This window comes from Malaclemys terrapin, chromosome 3 (genome assembly GCF_027887155.1).
Source record: "Malaclemys terrapin pileata isolate rMalTer1 chromosome 3, rMalTer1.hap1, whole genome shotgun sequence".
NCBI lineage: Eukaryota > Metazoa > Chordata > Testudines > Emydidae > Malaclemys > Malaclemys terrapin.
In genome coordinates, this window is record NC_071507.1 from 83,657,513 (window position 1) to 83,675,788 (window position 18,276).

General features: G+C 40.7%; 1 protein-coding gene across 3 annotated transcripts in view; it reads right to left on the bottom strand.

Moving 5' to 3' along the window:
- Positions 1–18,276, bottom strand: part of KIF25 (kinesin family member 25) — a 78,022-nt gene that overhangs the window by 17,583 nt on the left and 42,163 nt on the right. For all 3 annotated transcript variants that reach the window (XM_054021357.1, XM_054021355.1, XM_054021356.1), the window contains 3 exons: positions 12,943–13,010; positions 6,297–6,371; positions 1,179–1,328 (listed from right to left, as the gene is read on the bottom strand). In XM_054021357.1, the coding sequence (XP_053877332.1) occupies positions 1,179–1,328; positions 6,297–6,371; positions 12,943–13,010 (293 nt within the window). The remainder of the gene's footprint in view (positions 1–1,178; positions 1,329–6,296; positions 6,372–12,942; positions 13,011–18,276) is intronic.

An 18,276-nucleotide genomic window follows, 5' to 3' on the forward strand; every position in this document is an offset into this window, starting at 1 on the left:
AAAAGAAAATGAAACAAAGCTAAAATGGCTGAAATCAAATCCTAAGTAAACCATCCTTAAGAAACAGTTGCATCTCCGAGCTGATTATAGTCTGATGAAAGTACTTATCAAACAACCACAATCATGAGAGTATGTTGCCTTCCACGTTAATGTAAAGGTTGAAGAACAAGAATGTATGCACTTAAATTATAGAGTAAATATGTCACAGGGAGAAAATTACCTTGTTTTGGCTGCATTTAAACCCTATACTATCTGTTCCTGGACTGTGGGCGATTCTAATATCTTGTTACTATTGTGACCCCAATAACTCCTGGGATATGCCAAAGGATTTAAAGCTCTCCAATTCCTAAGACCTAAAGAGCAGCATCTGTGTGGGAAGTGTAGGGTTGTGAAAGCCCACTATTGTTAAGAGGATGGGGAAAAATGCACAAGACACTGGGGCTAAAATAAACCCAGAGAATTTATAAATTAAGCCCTTTCTGCACAGGACAATTTTCCCAGTTAAACACTCTAATATAAAAGTGGCCTTTTTTTGCTGTAGTTTAGTTTAAACCCCTTCCCAAGCAACATAAGCTAAGCCAAGAAAATAGCACTTGTGTATCAGAATATGTGTGTCCACACAGGGAATTATATCAGTATAACTATATTGGGTTTAATTCACACCTTAGGTTATACCGAAGTAAGTTATCCCATTTAGATAAGGCCTAAGTGGAAAATAAATATCCATGATCAAATGTTGTTCAAGTTCCAGAAAAAAATCTCACTCGCCTCCCTTATTTTAATGACTACAATATGCAAACCAATAAGTTACCTCGTAAAATATTAGAGGGGGGTTAAGAAAGAGTATGAAAAATGAAAATTTAGACTCAAACTTAAATATGGATTTGCTACCAAAGCCTCTATAATTAAGTGTTAATCATCTTGAAAAGTTAAATCTGAACAGCAAGAAAATCATGTGCTGAAGAACAGCTCTGTGTAAGATCAAAAGTTTGTCATTTTTACCAACCAAAGTTGGTCCAATAAAAGACATTATCTCACCCACCTTGTCTTGCTAATATCCTGGGACAAACACAGCTACAACAATACAGCAAACAATGTGCATTTTTTCCCTTTTGCATACAACTGTAATGTAAAAACTGGCACTCAAACGTTATTCTCATTCTCCTGGTCAGCAATACCTGAAGACTTCTTCTGTGGCTCTAGGAATAATTCCTAGCTCTAGTTCATCTTCTATTGAAAGAGTGACATCATCCTCAGATTGCGGTCCCAACATTGTGTACGTCTTCCCACTCCCTGTTTGTCCATAAGCCATAATACACACATTGTATCTGAAAATCAAAAAGACCTTGTTTCTTATGCCAGTTTTTTAACAAATTTATTTGGTATTTAAATGGTTAAACCAAGTAGTATTTGGAAAAATATCATTGCTTATTTAAAAATATTTAATTTTAAAACATAATATAATAGTAATATTAATAATAATAATACATATTTCCATATGGCCTTTTTGTAGATCTGAAAACTTTTTGCTAAACTAAATTAAGTAACCCTCACAACACCCCTGAGGTGGATATTTTTTTTTTAAAACAGATGGGAAAACTAAGCCATAAAATTAACAGCTGGTATACATACAAATTTGCAACAAAATACCAAAAGGTGTAAATTAATACTAAATGCAATTCTGTTTGTGGACCCTTATTTCAGAACAAAAGTGGCTAAAGTTAATTTACTTAAAACAGTCCGTTTGTTACATATCTTGCCTAACGCCACTGTCCCCCGCCAAAAAAAACACAAGAGTGTCCACATACAGATTTGGACTGAAACAACTAAACTGATTTTAATTCACACCTTTTGTATTTCAATGCACATTTATGTGTAGACAAGCCCTAAGTGAGTAGGCCATAGAATCATAGCACTGGAAGGGACCTCAATTGGTCATCTAGTCCAGTCCCCTGCACTCAAGGCAGGACTAAGTAATAACTAGGTAGTAACTTTGTATTACATGTCAACAGAGCAAGTCAGTGGAAAAGCCAGGAATGGAAAGCCAGGGTCCCAACTCCTAACGCTTCACTTCAGTCCACAGATAAAAGATAAGAAGCTTGATACCCGCTGCCTTGCACCATGTGTAGTCATTTATACCCACACAAAGTGAGTGCAAAATGGCAGTTAACATGCTTCATTAATTTTAGTTTGTTAGTAGTAAAATCTAGGGCCCTGTCTCACTGCTAATAAAGGTGTGTTTTTCCCAGAGTAACTAACGTTCATAAGCTATCCAGAGGCGAAAACACAGCAGAGACAAGATACTGTACTTTGTTTTATCGGGAGATAAACTATGGAACATCAACCACAGGCTAGGTATTGTGCTGACCTTCCCTAATTTACCTCACAGTAAAACTAAAGTGCCTTGTCTCCACTGTGCCTGGGGATAGCTCATTAGTTTCATAGAGATAAAAACAGTGAAGACCAAGGCCTAGGTCTGATAGGCAGAGTGTGAGGAAGCTTGCATTCCAACTAGGTGATAACTGAATCTTGAAGAGGATTAAAAAACTTAGGTCTGTCAACCTGGCATCTTTGTCCTGTATTAAACATGGTTTTTCAGGCATGTGCAGGCAACAGAAAAGATGTGCTTTGCTGAACTTCAATGACTCAGGTGTTATTTTTTTAATTTGTTTATCTTTTCAGATCACAAAACTTTACATACTGATACTGACAGACACTGTAGAGAGTTATGTTCTCAGCTTACAAGTGGCCTTGCTGTACCTAAGAAAGTTTTTTAGAGTGGGGTTGGGAGAGTGAACACTGATAGCATTGCAGCTGACATGGGGAGGGAGCAGATCCTCGCAGCAGTAAACAGTCATAGATCTGCGTCAATGGAGCTATGACAATTTACCCCTGCTGAGGATCAGCCCCAGATAGGGAGCAAGTCTGCAAGATTGGAAGACAATAATATTTAAAAATCTGGACTTTAGACTTGATGGGCTAAAGGACTCAGACCTACGACGGAAAACAAGGTAGAGAACCTAAAAAAGTGGAACTCAGGCTGCAAATCTTGAGGATGGGATTTCAAAAAACATTCACTGTTGGCCTAACTCTGTCTCTGAAGTCAATGGCAAAACTCTCACTAATTTGAGACAGGTCAATACATTTTTGAAAATTCCACCCTGAAAGTGCACTGTCTGATCAAGATATAGGTTCTACAGGCCTGGTCACTGAACACAGAGTCTTAAAAATAAAATGACATGCTTGGAAACAAAATTAGAGTCTTCAGTTTGTAGTTAACTGGGTTTCCCCAGGAAACAGAGGATGGAAGTCTGAAAGGTTTTGTTTGGTTGGTTGGTTTGGTTTTTTGAAGTATGGATCTATAAAAGTTGCTAATTCCACATATACCTGCTACCTCAGCTTCCCTCTTAGTCACTAGCCATTTATCCTTAAGAAATTCAGCATCATTGGCTAATGCCAGGACAATTCTAATACTTGTACAGATAATGGGATTAAATATAAGGGTTTGAAGACAAGTATATTTGCATAACCTTGAGTATCAAGGATCTTGATTTGGGGTATAATCCAATTATATGCCCTCTCTGCTAAAGCCAAAAAGAGCTTCACTGAGGAAAAAGAGAGTTGGGACTCATCAGGGTGGTATTAAATCCAGATAGGTTAGCTCTAGAACTAATTGTTTGGTGTCTCAACAGAAGAACTAGAAGCAACTGACAGAATTAACACAGATTGAGTTTTATCTAGTTTACTTTGCTTATTTTTTGGTTACACCAGGGTGGCTTTAAATGAACTATACCATTTTTATCCCCAAATTACTAATCTGCAAAAAATATTGGTAAACCCTTATTTCTGTGCTTGAACTTTTTCTTCCGCATTTGCTCACATAGTTATATCGTTCTTAAAAAGACTTTACTATTAAACTAAAATACCATCTATTAAGCTTAATAGCACTCAGCATCTAAAAAACCTCAGATGCTCACTCTGATAGAGTTAGGACCGGAGGGGAACACAATCAAGGAAATCAAAGTAAGAGGAATTTCTTTTTTCTTTCAAAAATGAGCACAATTTACTCTTAAATCTTGTGAGAGAAGGTGATGTTATTTTAATCCCCTGCTGAGCTTGTATTGGGAATTCTAAACTTTGAAGTCTATTTTTTTTTCTATTTCGTAAAGGAACAATCGTTTTTTCCTGTATGCTTACTCTGAAAAATAATACAATGTAATTTAAAAAATATGTTTAAACCCCACCACAAACTCCATTTTTTATAAGTGGATGTTTTGGAGCTCAGACTAGAAGCAGCCAGAAGGAGCAGATAACTTCAAGGATCAAAATAATTATGTCTGTTTCACATTTATAATAGGAAGGCTGTTCAGAAACATGACTGATACAGGCAGACTATTCCTTTTCGGATAGTCTGCTTCTGTTTAAATGGTACATCCTGAAAAAAAGACAGACCTGTAAGTTTTCAATAACAGAACATTTCCTAAATGAATATGAAGTTCCTGGGTTTCAGGACAGAGACTTTAGACAGGAGCATACTAAGAGGTGGAAGCTTCTCTCAATATACATATGTAACCTGCATTGGGGTTAATTGAAAGTACTGCACATAGATAGATAAGTAGGTTGGGACCTAGGGCACAATCCTGAGCTGAGACAAGCTCATGCTCTCTGCAGCTGGAAGGGTGGGGAGAGACAACAGTAACTCTAAGCCATCTCTACGTCTTCCCCTGATCATGTGGTGTTCCCAGGTGAAAGTTATGGTTACTTTACCTTGTAGTGGCTAGAATAGTCCCTTAAGGGCCATTTGGATCAGCAGAACTCATCACATTCAAGCTCTATCCCCTCAGGTACTCTCTCTTTCAGGTCACCATCTCACCCTTCCATACCCCCTGCGCTGTGTGAGTATGTGGGGTGCCCAAGACTCCCACACACTTAGGGAATCCTCAGCAGCCTCTTCAGAGCAGCCTTAAGATCACTTTGAGCTGCTAGGGTACTTGTAGCCTTGGTCTGTGGAATGCCAGGCTCAAGGGATAGGCATGCATTTCCAAGAGTTGTCAATATTTGAAAAAAAAAAAAAAGGTTCCATGCATAGGTGCTGACTTTTACTTTTCCTTGGGGTGCTCCACCCCAAGGCCTCGACCCTTTCCCCAAAGTTCCGTCTTCGCTCTGCCTCTTCCCACCCCTGCTCTGCCCCTCTCGAGACCCAACCCTCACTCCACCTCCTTCCCCCCGCCTCTTCCAGCCCCATCTGCACCTGCTCCCTGAGGCCCCTGCCCACCCACCACTCGCTGGTCTCCACCCTCCCCCAAACGCCTCCCCAAGCCACTAAACAGCTCTTTGGCAGTGCCACCAATCAGTTGTGGCTGGTGGGTGTTGAGCACCTGCTATTTTTTTTCCCGTGAGTGCTCCAGCCCAAAGCACACATGGAGTCGGTGCCTATGATTCCATGGTCATGTGGCTACCCACATGATTCATATGACATCATGGAGACAATGTCACGAAGGAAATCTGAATCAGATGGACAAAGAACATCCACAGTTGAGTTGGATCAGGCAAGGAAGAGAAAGAAAAAGAGAGGAAAGGAAGGAATTAATGGATTTCTGTTTCATTCCCACTGTTTACAATTACAACCACTTCAAGGCCCCTTTTCCAGAGGACTGTAAATTAGCCTTAATGGTTTTGCTGGCCAGAAGTAATTAAAAATGTATAGCAGTATTTATTTCTGGTAGTGTAGTTTCCAAAACTGATTTTAACTTCAGGGAATCTATTTGATGCTGTCTCAAAATCTACAACTGAGGATCATTAATTCTTAAGATCCTCAAATGCTATTGAAGAAAGGTAGGTCACACTGCCTATTATTTTAAAAAATGTTTCAAAATTTAGCACAGCATACATTTTTATCATGCAGAAAAAATAAAAACAAATGTACTATTAACTTAAAAAAGAAATTACACTTGTCTGAATTTGTTTTACCTCTGTTATAAGTAGCACCTATATTTACTATAACTGAAAGAGGCCAGAGAAAAATAATTTTGCCCCCCCCTTTTTTCCCCCCCAAATTTGTCCACTTTGTCTGATAAAAATTTCAAAATAGTCACTTCCATTATTTCCTGTCTGAGTGGGAGAATATCCTAATACTGAGTGACTGTCAGATTACAACATTGAAAATGTGATTGTAAACCCACAAAAACTGGCAAGAGAACTTGGGAAATAATTCTTTAAGTCATTTTAAAAAAAACTGAATAGATTTCAAGTTGGTCGTGTCACTTTACATTGTTTCCTCCTACTTTTCAACTTACCCATCCAGCAGAGATGTAAGCAAAGGGGCCACATCTGCAAACACTGTGTCTTGAGACTCAGCAACACTGTAAACTCTGAGGGGGAGGAAAATGGAATGATTCATTGAACAAAAACGATCCCAGTGTAATAACACAGACCAGAAAAATAAAAGTCAGTTGCTGTGTGCCACTAACGCACAACTCAGGGTTTGCTGATGTGTTTCTATGACAACAACAATTACAGACTGTGTTTCAGAATACTTATTTACCTTTGAGACAGAAAGATCAGTCGAGGGAAACTACTCACTGCAGTTCTGAAACTGGCTTTCTGAGCCAGGAAATGAAGAGGCAAGGAAAAAAGAGCTGAACTACTAGAGTTGCTACTTTGTTCAGGTAGCGGAGGCAGAGAATTTGGAGAGCACCATAGGGCACAGCCAAACCCTACAGATTGTGTAGAGAAGTCTGAGCTGCCTGTGGTATATACTAGAAGAGATGCACACACCAAATGTCTTGGAGAAGGGGAGACACAAAGATCTAAAAAAGTAGTTTGTTTGTTCAGTGTGGTCCAGTGGTTAGAATAGGGGACTGGAAATCAAAATTCCTAGTTCTACTCCTGTCTTTTGGAGCGGCTGTGGTCTTTATTATGATGTGATTTTTAAGGGGGGCGGATTCCTTGGGGATATGAATTCTTTGCACCCACAGAGCTGCTTCAGGGAGACAGGAAGACTGGGAACAGAGTACCTAAAAGAAATTTAAAAAAATAAAGGGGTGTGCATTGGTGACTATCCTTCTGCTAATCCCGCCCAATCACCAGGCCCCAGCAGTCTTTTTGGACCACTCCTGTCTCCCAGCTGTACTGACCCACACTTTGTTTTCTCCCAATTGTCACTTGGCTGCTGGAGACCCGGATTCCTGTGTTATGACATTAAGGAGGCATAGTACTCCCTTCTGTCATTCCCTAGGGCACCGGCTGTTCTCCCAGGGAATGGGATTACTCAGCATGTGCTCCCCCTCATAGCGTCATAGAGTTTAAGGCCAGAAGTGGACCATTTTAGATCAGCTAGTCTGACTTCATGTATAGCATAGGCCACCAACACCGCCAAGCACCCACACTCTAAAGCCAACAACCAAAATTACACCAAAGTATTACAGCCCACAGGAGACTACTAGACTATTATGTGCCACAGGAAGAGAATAAAAGAGGCCAAGGTGCACCAGTACTCAAGGGCCCCACAATGGCAGGAAATGATTAAGTAAGATATACCCAGATAACCCTGGCAAGTGACCTGCACTCATACACTGCAGAGGAAGGCCAAAAACCCCCAAAGACACTGCCAAGCTGACCTGGGGGAAAATTCCTTCCCAACGCCACATATGGCAATCAGATAGACCTTGAGCATGTGAGCAAGTATCAGCCAGCCAAGCACTTGAAGAGAGAAAACGCTCAGTGCCACCTCAGAGCACTAGCCCAACCCTGCCTATGTTCCATCTCCAGCCGTGGCCATCTCTGATGCTTCAGAGATCAAAAACCCTCCCAGAACACACTGAGGCAAAAATCCCTTCCTGACCCCTGCAGGTGGCTGGCTGAAACCCTGAAGCATGAGTTTAAGGAGGCATGGTACATATGTGAAGGGTTTCACAGCTGCAGAGTCAGCACCACAAACATTTCACCTTTTCATTATTAAGTATCTATTGATATAGCTCCTTGCATCACAGCATCTCATCATCTCGCAAACACCATTGAATTTATCCTCATAACACCTGTGTGAGGAAGGGAAGTGCTATTAACTCCATTTTCCAGATGGGGAACTGAGGCACAGAGAGAGAATGTGATTTGCCCAAGAAGAGGTGATGTGTAGGGAGGGCATGTGGGATCAAGTGCCCTCCCCCAGACTGGCCTGCCAGGGGCAGGGAGGGAGCGGGACGGAGCTGCTTGCTTCTGCCTAAGAGAGCCTGGTTGGGAGGCAGCGGTGGCCTGCTCAATGCCCAGGGTTGGCTGCAGGGGAGAGGAACTGAGTGAGCCAGAAACATGCTGGAGGGGAGAGGGGGCTCTGGCTCGCTCAGCCCCTGTCCCTGGCAGCTGGGGCGCCAGCAGGCTGCCCCCAGCCCGGGCCCTGCTTTCAGGAATTGGAGCCGCCCTTCACCCTCGGCTTACTCATCCCCTGTCCCTGGCAGCCGAGCCCAGGCAGGTAACGTGGGGTGGGGAGAGCACGGTGGCTCCGGGCTGGGTGCAGGATGGGGGGTTTATTGGGGAGAGAAGACACTTAGGGTGGTCACATGTCCTCCCCTTTAGATTGTGTCCCAGTATGGGGAGGCAGGAGTTGTCTATGTGCCCAAGGCCACACAGGAAGACTGTGGAAGAGCAGGGAATTGAATCCAATATTCCTAAGTTTCAGTTCAGTGCCTCAACCACAAGACCATCCTTCTGATAAGCATTTTTCACTGCACAGAAACAGATGTTTTTCTTTTATGTTTAGAGTTGTATGTTGCTTTTAAAAATAAGTTTTTGAGGGATGTAATAATTAAATTGAATTAGTTCTTCCACTCCTTAGCAAGTAGCAATAACAACATAACTCTTGGAGTGAAACAATGATAATACCTTAACGAACTGTACACATTTTCAAACTCAAGTAAAGACCCAAACTAGTTTATATAAGGTACTTCTTAATCTACCCCTATCACCTACCCCTTCAAAAACAAAGTACGAAGAGCTCAGAATCCACACCTGAAAATAACAAATCAGAACCTCCTCCATTTCATGATAATAAAACAGGACATTCTGACTCATTCATCTCTTTTCTTTGCATCATGACTAAGTAACTCCCTATAGATTACCAATTGAAACAAGTACAGTCTTGTTTACACAAGATGTACAAAGACAATATGAAAATCATTATCCACACTTAAGAATTTGACATATAAATGTAGTAGATGTCTCTTTGAACAAACTTAATTTCTGATGCCTCCCTACTTTTCCTTCCCTTCTTGCTCAACCTTATTCTCCAATGAATGATGCATCTTTTCAAGATGTTTTGACCCATTAGCTGATTAGAAGCAGGAATTTGGGTAGCAGCAAACAACATAAAATAGTCAATTTGCATGTGATCAAATATTCTGCTGTTTATATATGTTACATTAAAAATGTAAATTAATGAACGTCACATTCTGCTCTTTACCATTTATCCATAAGGTTCTTCAGGTGTATAATTGACCAAGATCCCACCACTCTGATTCATTACATGTACAAATGCAGACTAAAGTGTACACTTTAAAGTGTAGACTTAGTGTACACTACAGATACAACTGTGTCTGGGGACCCCAGTGACACAGGAACATAAAAACCGTCATGCTCAGTCAGACGCAAGTTCCATCTAGCCAAGTATCCAGCACCAGATATTTCCAAGGAAGGTGCAAGAAATGCTGCAGTAGGCAGATGTGGGATAATCTGTCTCCCATGAAGGTCTCATCCTAATCCTTAATAGTCAGATATTGGTTTAGCCCCTGAAATACAAGGGTTTATATACTTTCCAAATTTTTTGTTAGCATTAACTATTATAACTCTAGCTGTTCTTGCTACCCATAAAAACATCCAGTCTTCCTTTGAATCTTGCTGAATTCTTCATCCAGATGGCATCCTGTGGCAATGAGTTCCATAGTCTAATTACGTGTATGAAAAAGTATTTCCCGTTTAATCAGCGAATAGGCACTTGTCTGGCTTGATTGACAAATTCTGCTTGTCTTGCCATTCCATTGACATGTTTTCAAAAAACAGAGACACCTACAAATATGCAGTTATGGTAAAGCACTTTTATTGAGAAAACAGTTACTGAATAACAAAATTACCTCCTGGTTAGGTATGCATGCACATGCATACATTGCTGCATGCTTTTCATGTCAGATCTTCAAAGTCAATCTGGTTGAACAAAAACATCCCCAAACTGCTTTTTCTCTGCTTCATTATTCACCCACACCATTTGAAATATTCATTAGCACCAAATCCCCAATCTTAAGGCAACGAGTCTCCATCTCAATTTGTCTTGAACTGATTTGATATTTCTCCCTAAAACATGTCAAAGTATCTCTCAAGAGATCATCTGAGGACTGTTACAAAGGATTAATTGGGAAGGTGTTTATATGGGATGTGAATACTCAAATTGCCCTATATTGGTGCTGATGAGTTTTTCAATCTGTTGATATATAAAGCAGACAGAACACAACTTAACTGACTCTCTGTTCAATGCTAGAAACAGACTTGTTTTAATTAGTTATCTGGGACAATGGAAGGTACAGCAAACCCAGGGAATCTGCTTGTACAAAATTATTTATTCTACTCGAAAGATGACAGATTTCCCCCGAAACGGATATTAATGTTAATTTCATCCTGAAAATTATTAGCTTATTTTTTATTTTGTTAACTGATTTAGTGATAAAATTATTAAAAGCATAAAATGCTGAAAGATGGAATTTTCTTCCTGAACTGAAATAAAATATTTTGACATTTATTAGTTCCATAAAAAGTTGCTAAAAAAATAAACATTTTGAGTTCATAAGAACCATATGCTCTACTGTTTATAAAAATGAGCTGTGCTGGGACACTGAAAAAACATTCCCCAAGAACAGCATTCTTTGGGGGATTTACATTTTTAAAAAATCCTTTTCCTGATTATCTGGATGGTCACCACATGTCCAGAATCACAGCACCTCCAGAGTGCTTTGCAAAAGTACTCCATACACTTTAATATATTGTGGCATATCTTTAACACTAAAAACTGATACCTATATTAAATGCCTAAAAACTTTGGTAACAAAGCTAAGGTTGCCCAGTGATGCCTTGTGCGCTTCTACAATGTGGAGAGTGGCTAACTCAAACCTCTGAAAGCCAGGAAATGAAGAATTACGGTACATGCCACCCCTGCAATGCAACCTTAACTCTGTCTCCTGAAGTTGGCAATAGCCTTGGAGAATGGTTCAATAAGGAGTAGTGGTGCCATAAGAAGACATGAAGATGTTCTAAGAGAATGTGCCATTATCTGTGTTGTGCACCACAGATTTGAATTCCAGCAGTGATCAGTAGGTATTCCAACTGCCATTCACTGTGTTAGGTGCAGCTGTATTGAATGATGGAGAGAATAGTTGAAGCAGCCTAGCAGAACTATGCCTGTGATATGAGGAGAGGTGCATGAATACTTTGAAGGATCAAGCATACCCTATTTCAGGACCCAGTTCTGTAGGCTGTGTCAGTAAGGATAGTCAAAAATCTGGTGGCATGCATGAATGACAGTGGTTTCCAGGATTTAATAAGGGGTAAATGAAGGCAATGTCTCAGAAGGAATCCTTAGGGCAAGAGTGAAGGGGTGGTAACATTTTGTCAGTCGGGGTGGTTTGTGTGGACTAAATTCAGTGTTTGAGTGTAGGCAGATCCTGTTTGCGACACCAGACCTAAATCTGCGTTTCACCTTAGCAAAAGAGATGGTGTTAGACTTGGTCCTAAAGTGCTCAGCTGCTCTGCTCCCAGAGCGTTCAGCAGCATCTGTAAGGGCAGAGTGCTAATTTGTGTATTATTGGGGTGTTGGGGCATCACTCCAAGAGGACAGAAATAAGGTTGTGTGGAGGGGCATGAGGCACCACTGCGTAACCTTAACTCTGCATTAAGCATGTCACCTTAAGCTACGCAACGACTGAGAGACATCATACTGCCTGGAAACACTCCTGCTTCAACAGAGCCCTAGTTTTGCGGCAGATGTACATTTCACTCTTTTAGGCGCATCAGTTTGGCACATGCAGACCTGGAGTTCTAAACTATCTTTAAAATCTTTTTTCACTATTGCTTCCCTAAAGGGGCAATGAGTACCATGCACCAATTGGGATAAATCCTAGGCAACTGGGATTAATGTAAGGTGCATCAGAGCTATAGTTTGAGCCCCAGATGTGCACAAAATAATGTTACAAGAATAAGGTGATTTTATAAAATGCTGGTTTTTTAGGAGTGCGGGCACTATATCTCAGGAATACCTTGCTCAAAAGACCTCAAATTTGGACCACCAACACCACCGAGCACTTCCATGAGAAATGGCAAATTCCAAGACAATCCAAGCCAGCATGTGGATTTTTTGTGAGCTCGATATAGTCCACCTTTAAAAAGAAAGTGATGCTTAACCTTAACTATAACAGAATTGAGGCTTCACTACAATTCTACATTGTGGGTAGCAAGGATACACTAATGGACAAAACACTGGACTAGGATTCAAAACACCCAGGGTTAAATGCTTGGCTTGGTCACAGATGTCCTCTGTGACCTTGGGCAAGTTATTTAATCTATCTTGTGGCTCAGTTCCTCATCTGTAAAATGGGAATAATAGTACTTTCCTATTTCAGAGTGTTGTGAGGATTAAGAATTGCAATGCGCTCAGATACCACTATGATGAGGGCCATACAAGCACCTAAGATAGATATTAAATTTGGAATATTAGCTCTCTTCTTCATTTGGAACTGTAGGATGAAAACACTATCTAATCTAATTTCTGCAGTGCTTTGTGTCATGGGAAACACCTCATCACCAAATAAGTGAGAAAAATGAGCATGTTATGCTATCAACTCCTGCTATGAAATCAATTTTCATATTTACTGCATCGCACAACAATCCAGAAAGCTTTTCAAGATCACCCACCTGTCAAACTGAAATGTCTTGTTGATCAAAGTATGACCAGGACGATTGCATTTTACAAGGACAGTTTCCTAACAGAAAAACAAAGTGGTTACCATTAGAACATATAGCATAAGTGAACAAACAACAAGAAACCCCTCTTCTGGCCAAGTTCATCATCAGAAGCAAACTCCCCACAGACCCGGACCCACCAACTGAAAATGGCACCAGACCCTGCCAAAACAAAGATGCAAAACCTGCAAACATATCTCCACTGCTACAATGATCAACACCCCTGACAATACACATTTCAAGATCCATGGGTCCTACGGATGCTTATCACAATATGTGATAAGACAGGAGACATTCCAGAAGACTGGAAAAGGGCAATTATAGCGCCCATCTATAAAAAGGGAAATAAGGACAACCCGGGGAATTACAGACCAGGCAGCTTAACTTCTGTACCCAGAAAGATAATGGAGCAAATAATTAAACAATCAATTTGCAAATACTTAGAAGATAATAAGGTGATAAGTAATAGTCAACATGGATTTGTCAAGAACAAATCATGTCAAACCACCCTGATAGCTTTCTATGACTGGGTAACAAGCCTTGTGGATGGGGGGAAGCGGTAGATGTGGTATATTTTGACTTTAGTAAGACTTTTGATACTGTCTTGCGTGATCTTCTCATAAACAAACTAGGGAAATACAACCTAGATGGAGCTACTATAAGGTGGGTGCATAACTGGTTGGAAAAGCATTCCCAGAGAATAGTTATCAGTGGTTCACAGTCATGCTGGAAGGGCATAACGACTGGGAACCCACAGGGATTGGTTCTGGGTCTCGTTCTGTTCAATATCTTTATCAATGATTTAGATAATGGCATAGAGAGTACACTTATAAAGTTTGCGGATGATACCAATCTGGGAGGGGTTGCAAGTGCTTTGGAGGATAGGATTAAAATTCAAAATGATCTGGACAAACTGGAGAAATGGTCTTTAGTAAATAGAATGAAATTCAATAAGGACAAATGCAAAGTACTCCACTTAGGAAGGAACAATCAGTTGCACACATACAAAATTGGAAATGACTGCCTAGGAAGGAGTACTGCGGAAAGGGATCTGGGGGTCATAGTGGAACACAAGCTAAATAGGAATCAACAGTGTAACACTGTGCAAAAAAAAGCAAACACCATTCTGGGATGTATTAGCAGGAGTATTGTAAGCAAGACACGAGAAGTAATTCTTCTGCTCTACTCCGCACTGATTAGGCCTCAACTGGACACAATTGTCCAGTTCTGGGTGCCATATTTCAGAAAGGATGTGAACAAATTGGAGAGAGTCCACGGAAGAGCAACAAAAATGATTAAAGATCTAGAAAATGTGACCTATGAGGGAAGATTGAAAAATTTGTTTAGTCTGAAGAAGAGAAGACTGAGGGGGGACATGATAACAGTTTTCAAGTACATAAAAGGTTGTTAAAAGGAGGAGGGAGAAAAATTGTTCTTCTTAACCTCTGAGGATAGGACAAGAAGCAATGGGCTTAAATTGCAGCCAGGGAGGTTTAGGTTGGACATTGGGAAAAACTTCCTAACTGTCAGAGTGGTTAAGCACTGGAATAAATTACCTAGGGAGGTGGTGGGATCTCCATCATTAGGGGCTTTTAAGAGCAGGTTGGACAAACACCTGTCAGGGATGGTCTAAATAACACTCAGTCCTGCCTTGAGTGCAGGGGACTGGACTAGATGACCTCTCGAGGTCCTTTCCAGTTCTATGATTCTACGTGATGTACCTCATCCAGTGCGCCAAATGCCCCAACACCTACTTTTTGGTGAAACCAGACAATCACTACACTCTTGAATGAACTCACACAGAAAGATGATAAAAGACAAAAACACCATATCACGCATGGACAACACTCTTCACAAAATGATCACTCCATACCTGACCTCTCAGACTCTGTACTCAAAGGAAACCTACACAACACCTTCAAAAGATGAGCATGGGAGCTTAAATTCATAACTTTTCTAGACACTAAAAATCATATTCTTAAAGATACTGGATTTATGGCTCATTACAACAATCTGTAACCCTCAACCCCCCTTTTTTGTTCTGTTACTGCAAAGGTGTTAACAGGCCACTTCACCCTGAATGGTCTCTTACAATGTGTTAACTACTTATGCTCAACAATCTGTTCCACCTCGTACTTAGCTGTGACACTCTGAGTACCTTTCCCAGACCTGAAGAAGAGCTCTGTGTAATCTCAAAAGCTTGTCTCTCTCACCAACAGAATAAAAGACAGCACCTCACCCACCTTGTCTCAAGAAAGTTTACTGTGCTTAAAGTTTCAACATACAGTATGAATTTAGGAATTATCATACTAGAAAAGACCACCTAGTCCCACGCTTGGTTTTTATTAGGAACTTACGTTGATACTACCTCACTCAGGGTGTGGAAAGTCCACACCCTGAACAATGTTGTTATACCAACCTAACCCCTGGTGCAGACAGTGCTATATCAACGGGAGACTTCTCCTGTTAACATAGCTACCGCCTCTTGGGAAGGTGGAGTACCTATGCCAACAGGAGCAGCTCTTGTCGGCATATGTTGCGTTTTCACTGAAGCACTGCAGCAGCGCAACTGCGCTGCAGCATTGTAATTGCAGACCTGCCCTTATATCCTGTTTCCAACATTCACCAATTCTTGATGTGTCAGAGAAAAGCACAAAATCTCCATAATGCAGTTAATTCCTTAGATTGTAAACTCTTACTTAGATTGTATACTCTCTTGGGCAGGGGCAGTCTTTTTGTTCTGTGTTTAAAGTACAACGCCTTGTACAATGGGGTATTGGTCCATGAGTGGGGTTCCTAGAGTCTACCACTATACAAATAATAATAATTAAGAGCAATAATTTTCTTTATGACTGTTGCCAGCAATCAGTTTAAATTCAGGAGTTGAGCCAGTCAGAAAATTTTAACTGTTCAAAACTTACATAGGAAAATGTTCTCTGGACTTCCCCCTCCCCCCCTACAGTTCAACCAGTTCTATCTTAAATAATAAGAATCAATAACTTTTGTAGTTGCCATCCTAACTATTTTAGCTGTAGGTGGTACTCTGATTCATATAGAAGACCATATATGCAAAATACCATTGGTGGACCTGATTATTTACTCATATTTTTGTGCCCACAATTGAACTGCAGATGCAAATTACATAGAAATATCATGGTAATCCACAGTGGAGAAAAGGGACATAGTAAAATTGCTGGCGTTCAATGAGACTTGAGTAAAATGCAATTTCTAAATGTATATGTAGTAGTTTTTGCAAGTGTCAGTGGCTCTTTAAAGCCTAGGCAGAGTGTAATCACAGCACCTTGGCATGAGTTACACAATAACTCAAATCCTGGAGTGCTTTTCTGCTCTCCTCAAATGTGTTTTTAACTGCAGACAAAAATAAAGTAAAATCGCAAAGATTTACAGTATTTCCCCCAACAGCTCAAGGGGTGGCACATAAAATATTTTTAATGACAACTCATCCAATGCCAAGGAGTTTCATAGCTACCTCCGATTTTATTATATTTTACTGGGAGTGCAGAAGAAAAGTCTACTATGTTTCCAATAACAAAGAATCAGAAAACTAACTTGGAGGGGTAACACTAGTTCCTTTCAAAGAACAACTCAAACCAGTGGCTGAGTGTGTTCCCAATACTCTGAATGATGGGCTATGTTGTTGAACCAATGTCTCTACATAATAATATGCCCAGCACACAGGTGGCTAATAAATCAGAGACAACAACACTGCAGATGCATGAATTTCTTATGTTGAATTTACAAGGAGTACTGCTTCCTCAAGGAAGACAAGGGTTGGTGTACCATTGCTCACCCTGTAGATTCAACTGGCCAATATATTGGACAAATCAAGGGGAGATATAAATGGTGGTGGAGATACAAATCAGTGGCAACTGGTGTTACAGAAAAAGAAACCAACAGATTGTGGAGGTGGGGCAGTGGATTTATGAAATGGAATCTATTTTCAGACCAGTTTCCTTCCAAGATAAGTAATGAGAGAGAAAAATCCCACTTGTTTAGCATAGGAAGGAAAAATGTGTTTGTGGGCAGAGGTTTTGATAGGGGAATGTATGGTAACCTTCCTTCTTTAGGGGCTTAGTATGGCTTAAGACAACTTCCATTGCTGCTGGCCTACAAAAGCTCTGCGGGTTTCTCTAGATACACAACCATGGAGGTTACTCCCTATCCAGACGGAGCAATTTCCCTGTCAGTAGTGGCCATGAAATACCAACAGTTGTATTATATCCATCCAAGAGTGCTTCCTCTTCTAGTGGCAGTCATAGACTCCTCCCAGTCCAAATGCCATTATGGCAATTAGGCTCATGGAAATGATGTCAGGATACATCATAAATAAGGCTAAGATTTTGTCACTGTTATTTTTAGTAAAAGTCGCAGGCAACCAACAAAAACCCACGGAGACCATGACTTTTACTAAAAATAACTGTACAAGCCTCGGCAGAGGCGTACAGCTGCAGCCTCCACCATGGGGCAGGGACGCATGGCCCCCTCCACGAGCCACAGGCACACGGCCCCGGCAGCGGCCCCCACAGCAGGGCTATGTAGGGAGCATAACACCGGCTCCAGCCCCAGCTTCAGCTGCTGACAGCTGAAGAAGTCATGGAGGTCCAGCAAAGTCACGGAATCCATGACTGCTGTGAGCTCCGTGACTTAATCGTAGCCTTAATCATAAATATTCTCAGTCTGTCCCTGACACCCCAATGTGAGGAGCTCTGGCTAAATGAAATTCAGAGAACCAAGGAAAGAAATTTAAATGAGTTGTGAGGACCAAAGATTAAGTCTCTGGGTCTGACAGACCCATAACAGAGCTGTCACCTAGGAAGAGAAGGGTCCTATTGGGCTGAAAATTTACATTCACTCAATACGATTCCCAAAAAACAATAGGAGTCCCTCTGCATCATCTTTGTTACTGGAAGAAAGGCTCTCTCCCACCAACCATCTCCTCTTGACCATCCCAAAAATGAAGAGGTTTTAAAAGTTATTTAACAGAGAAAAATAGGCAGCCAGTTCCCGGGGGAATTCCCGGGGGAATTCTGTGCCAAAAAATTACATTCGGCACCCAATATTTTAAAATTCTGCATATTTTATTTGCCAAAATAACACAGTATAATCATGCCAGTTTCAATTATTTTGGTAATTTATTTCAAAATAACTGTCAGCAAGTATGTCTTTTTGAAATCTTTTTCTGACAAAGATTCCTTACTAGGCATATTAATACAGAACTTTAAGTAATAATTCATTTAAACAACAATACAGAAGCATATTTCCTAC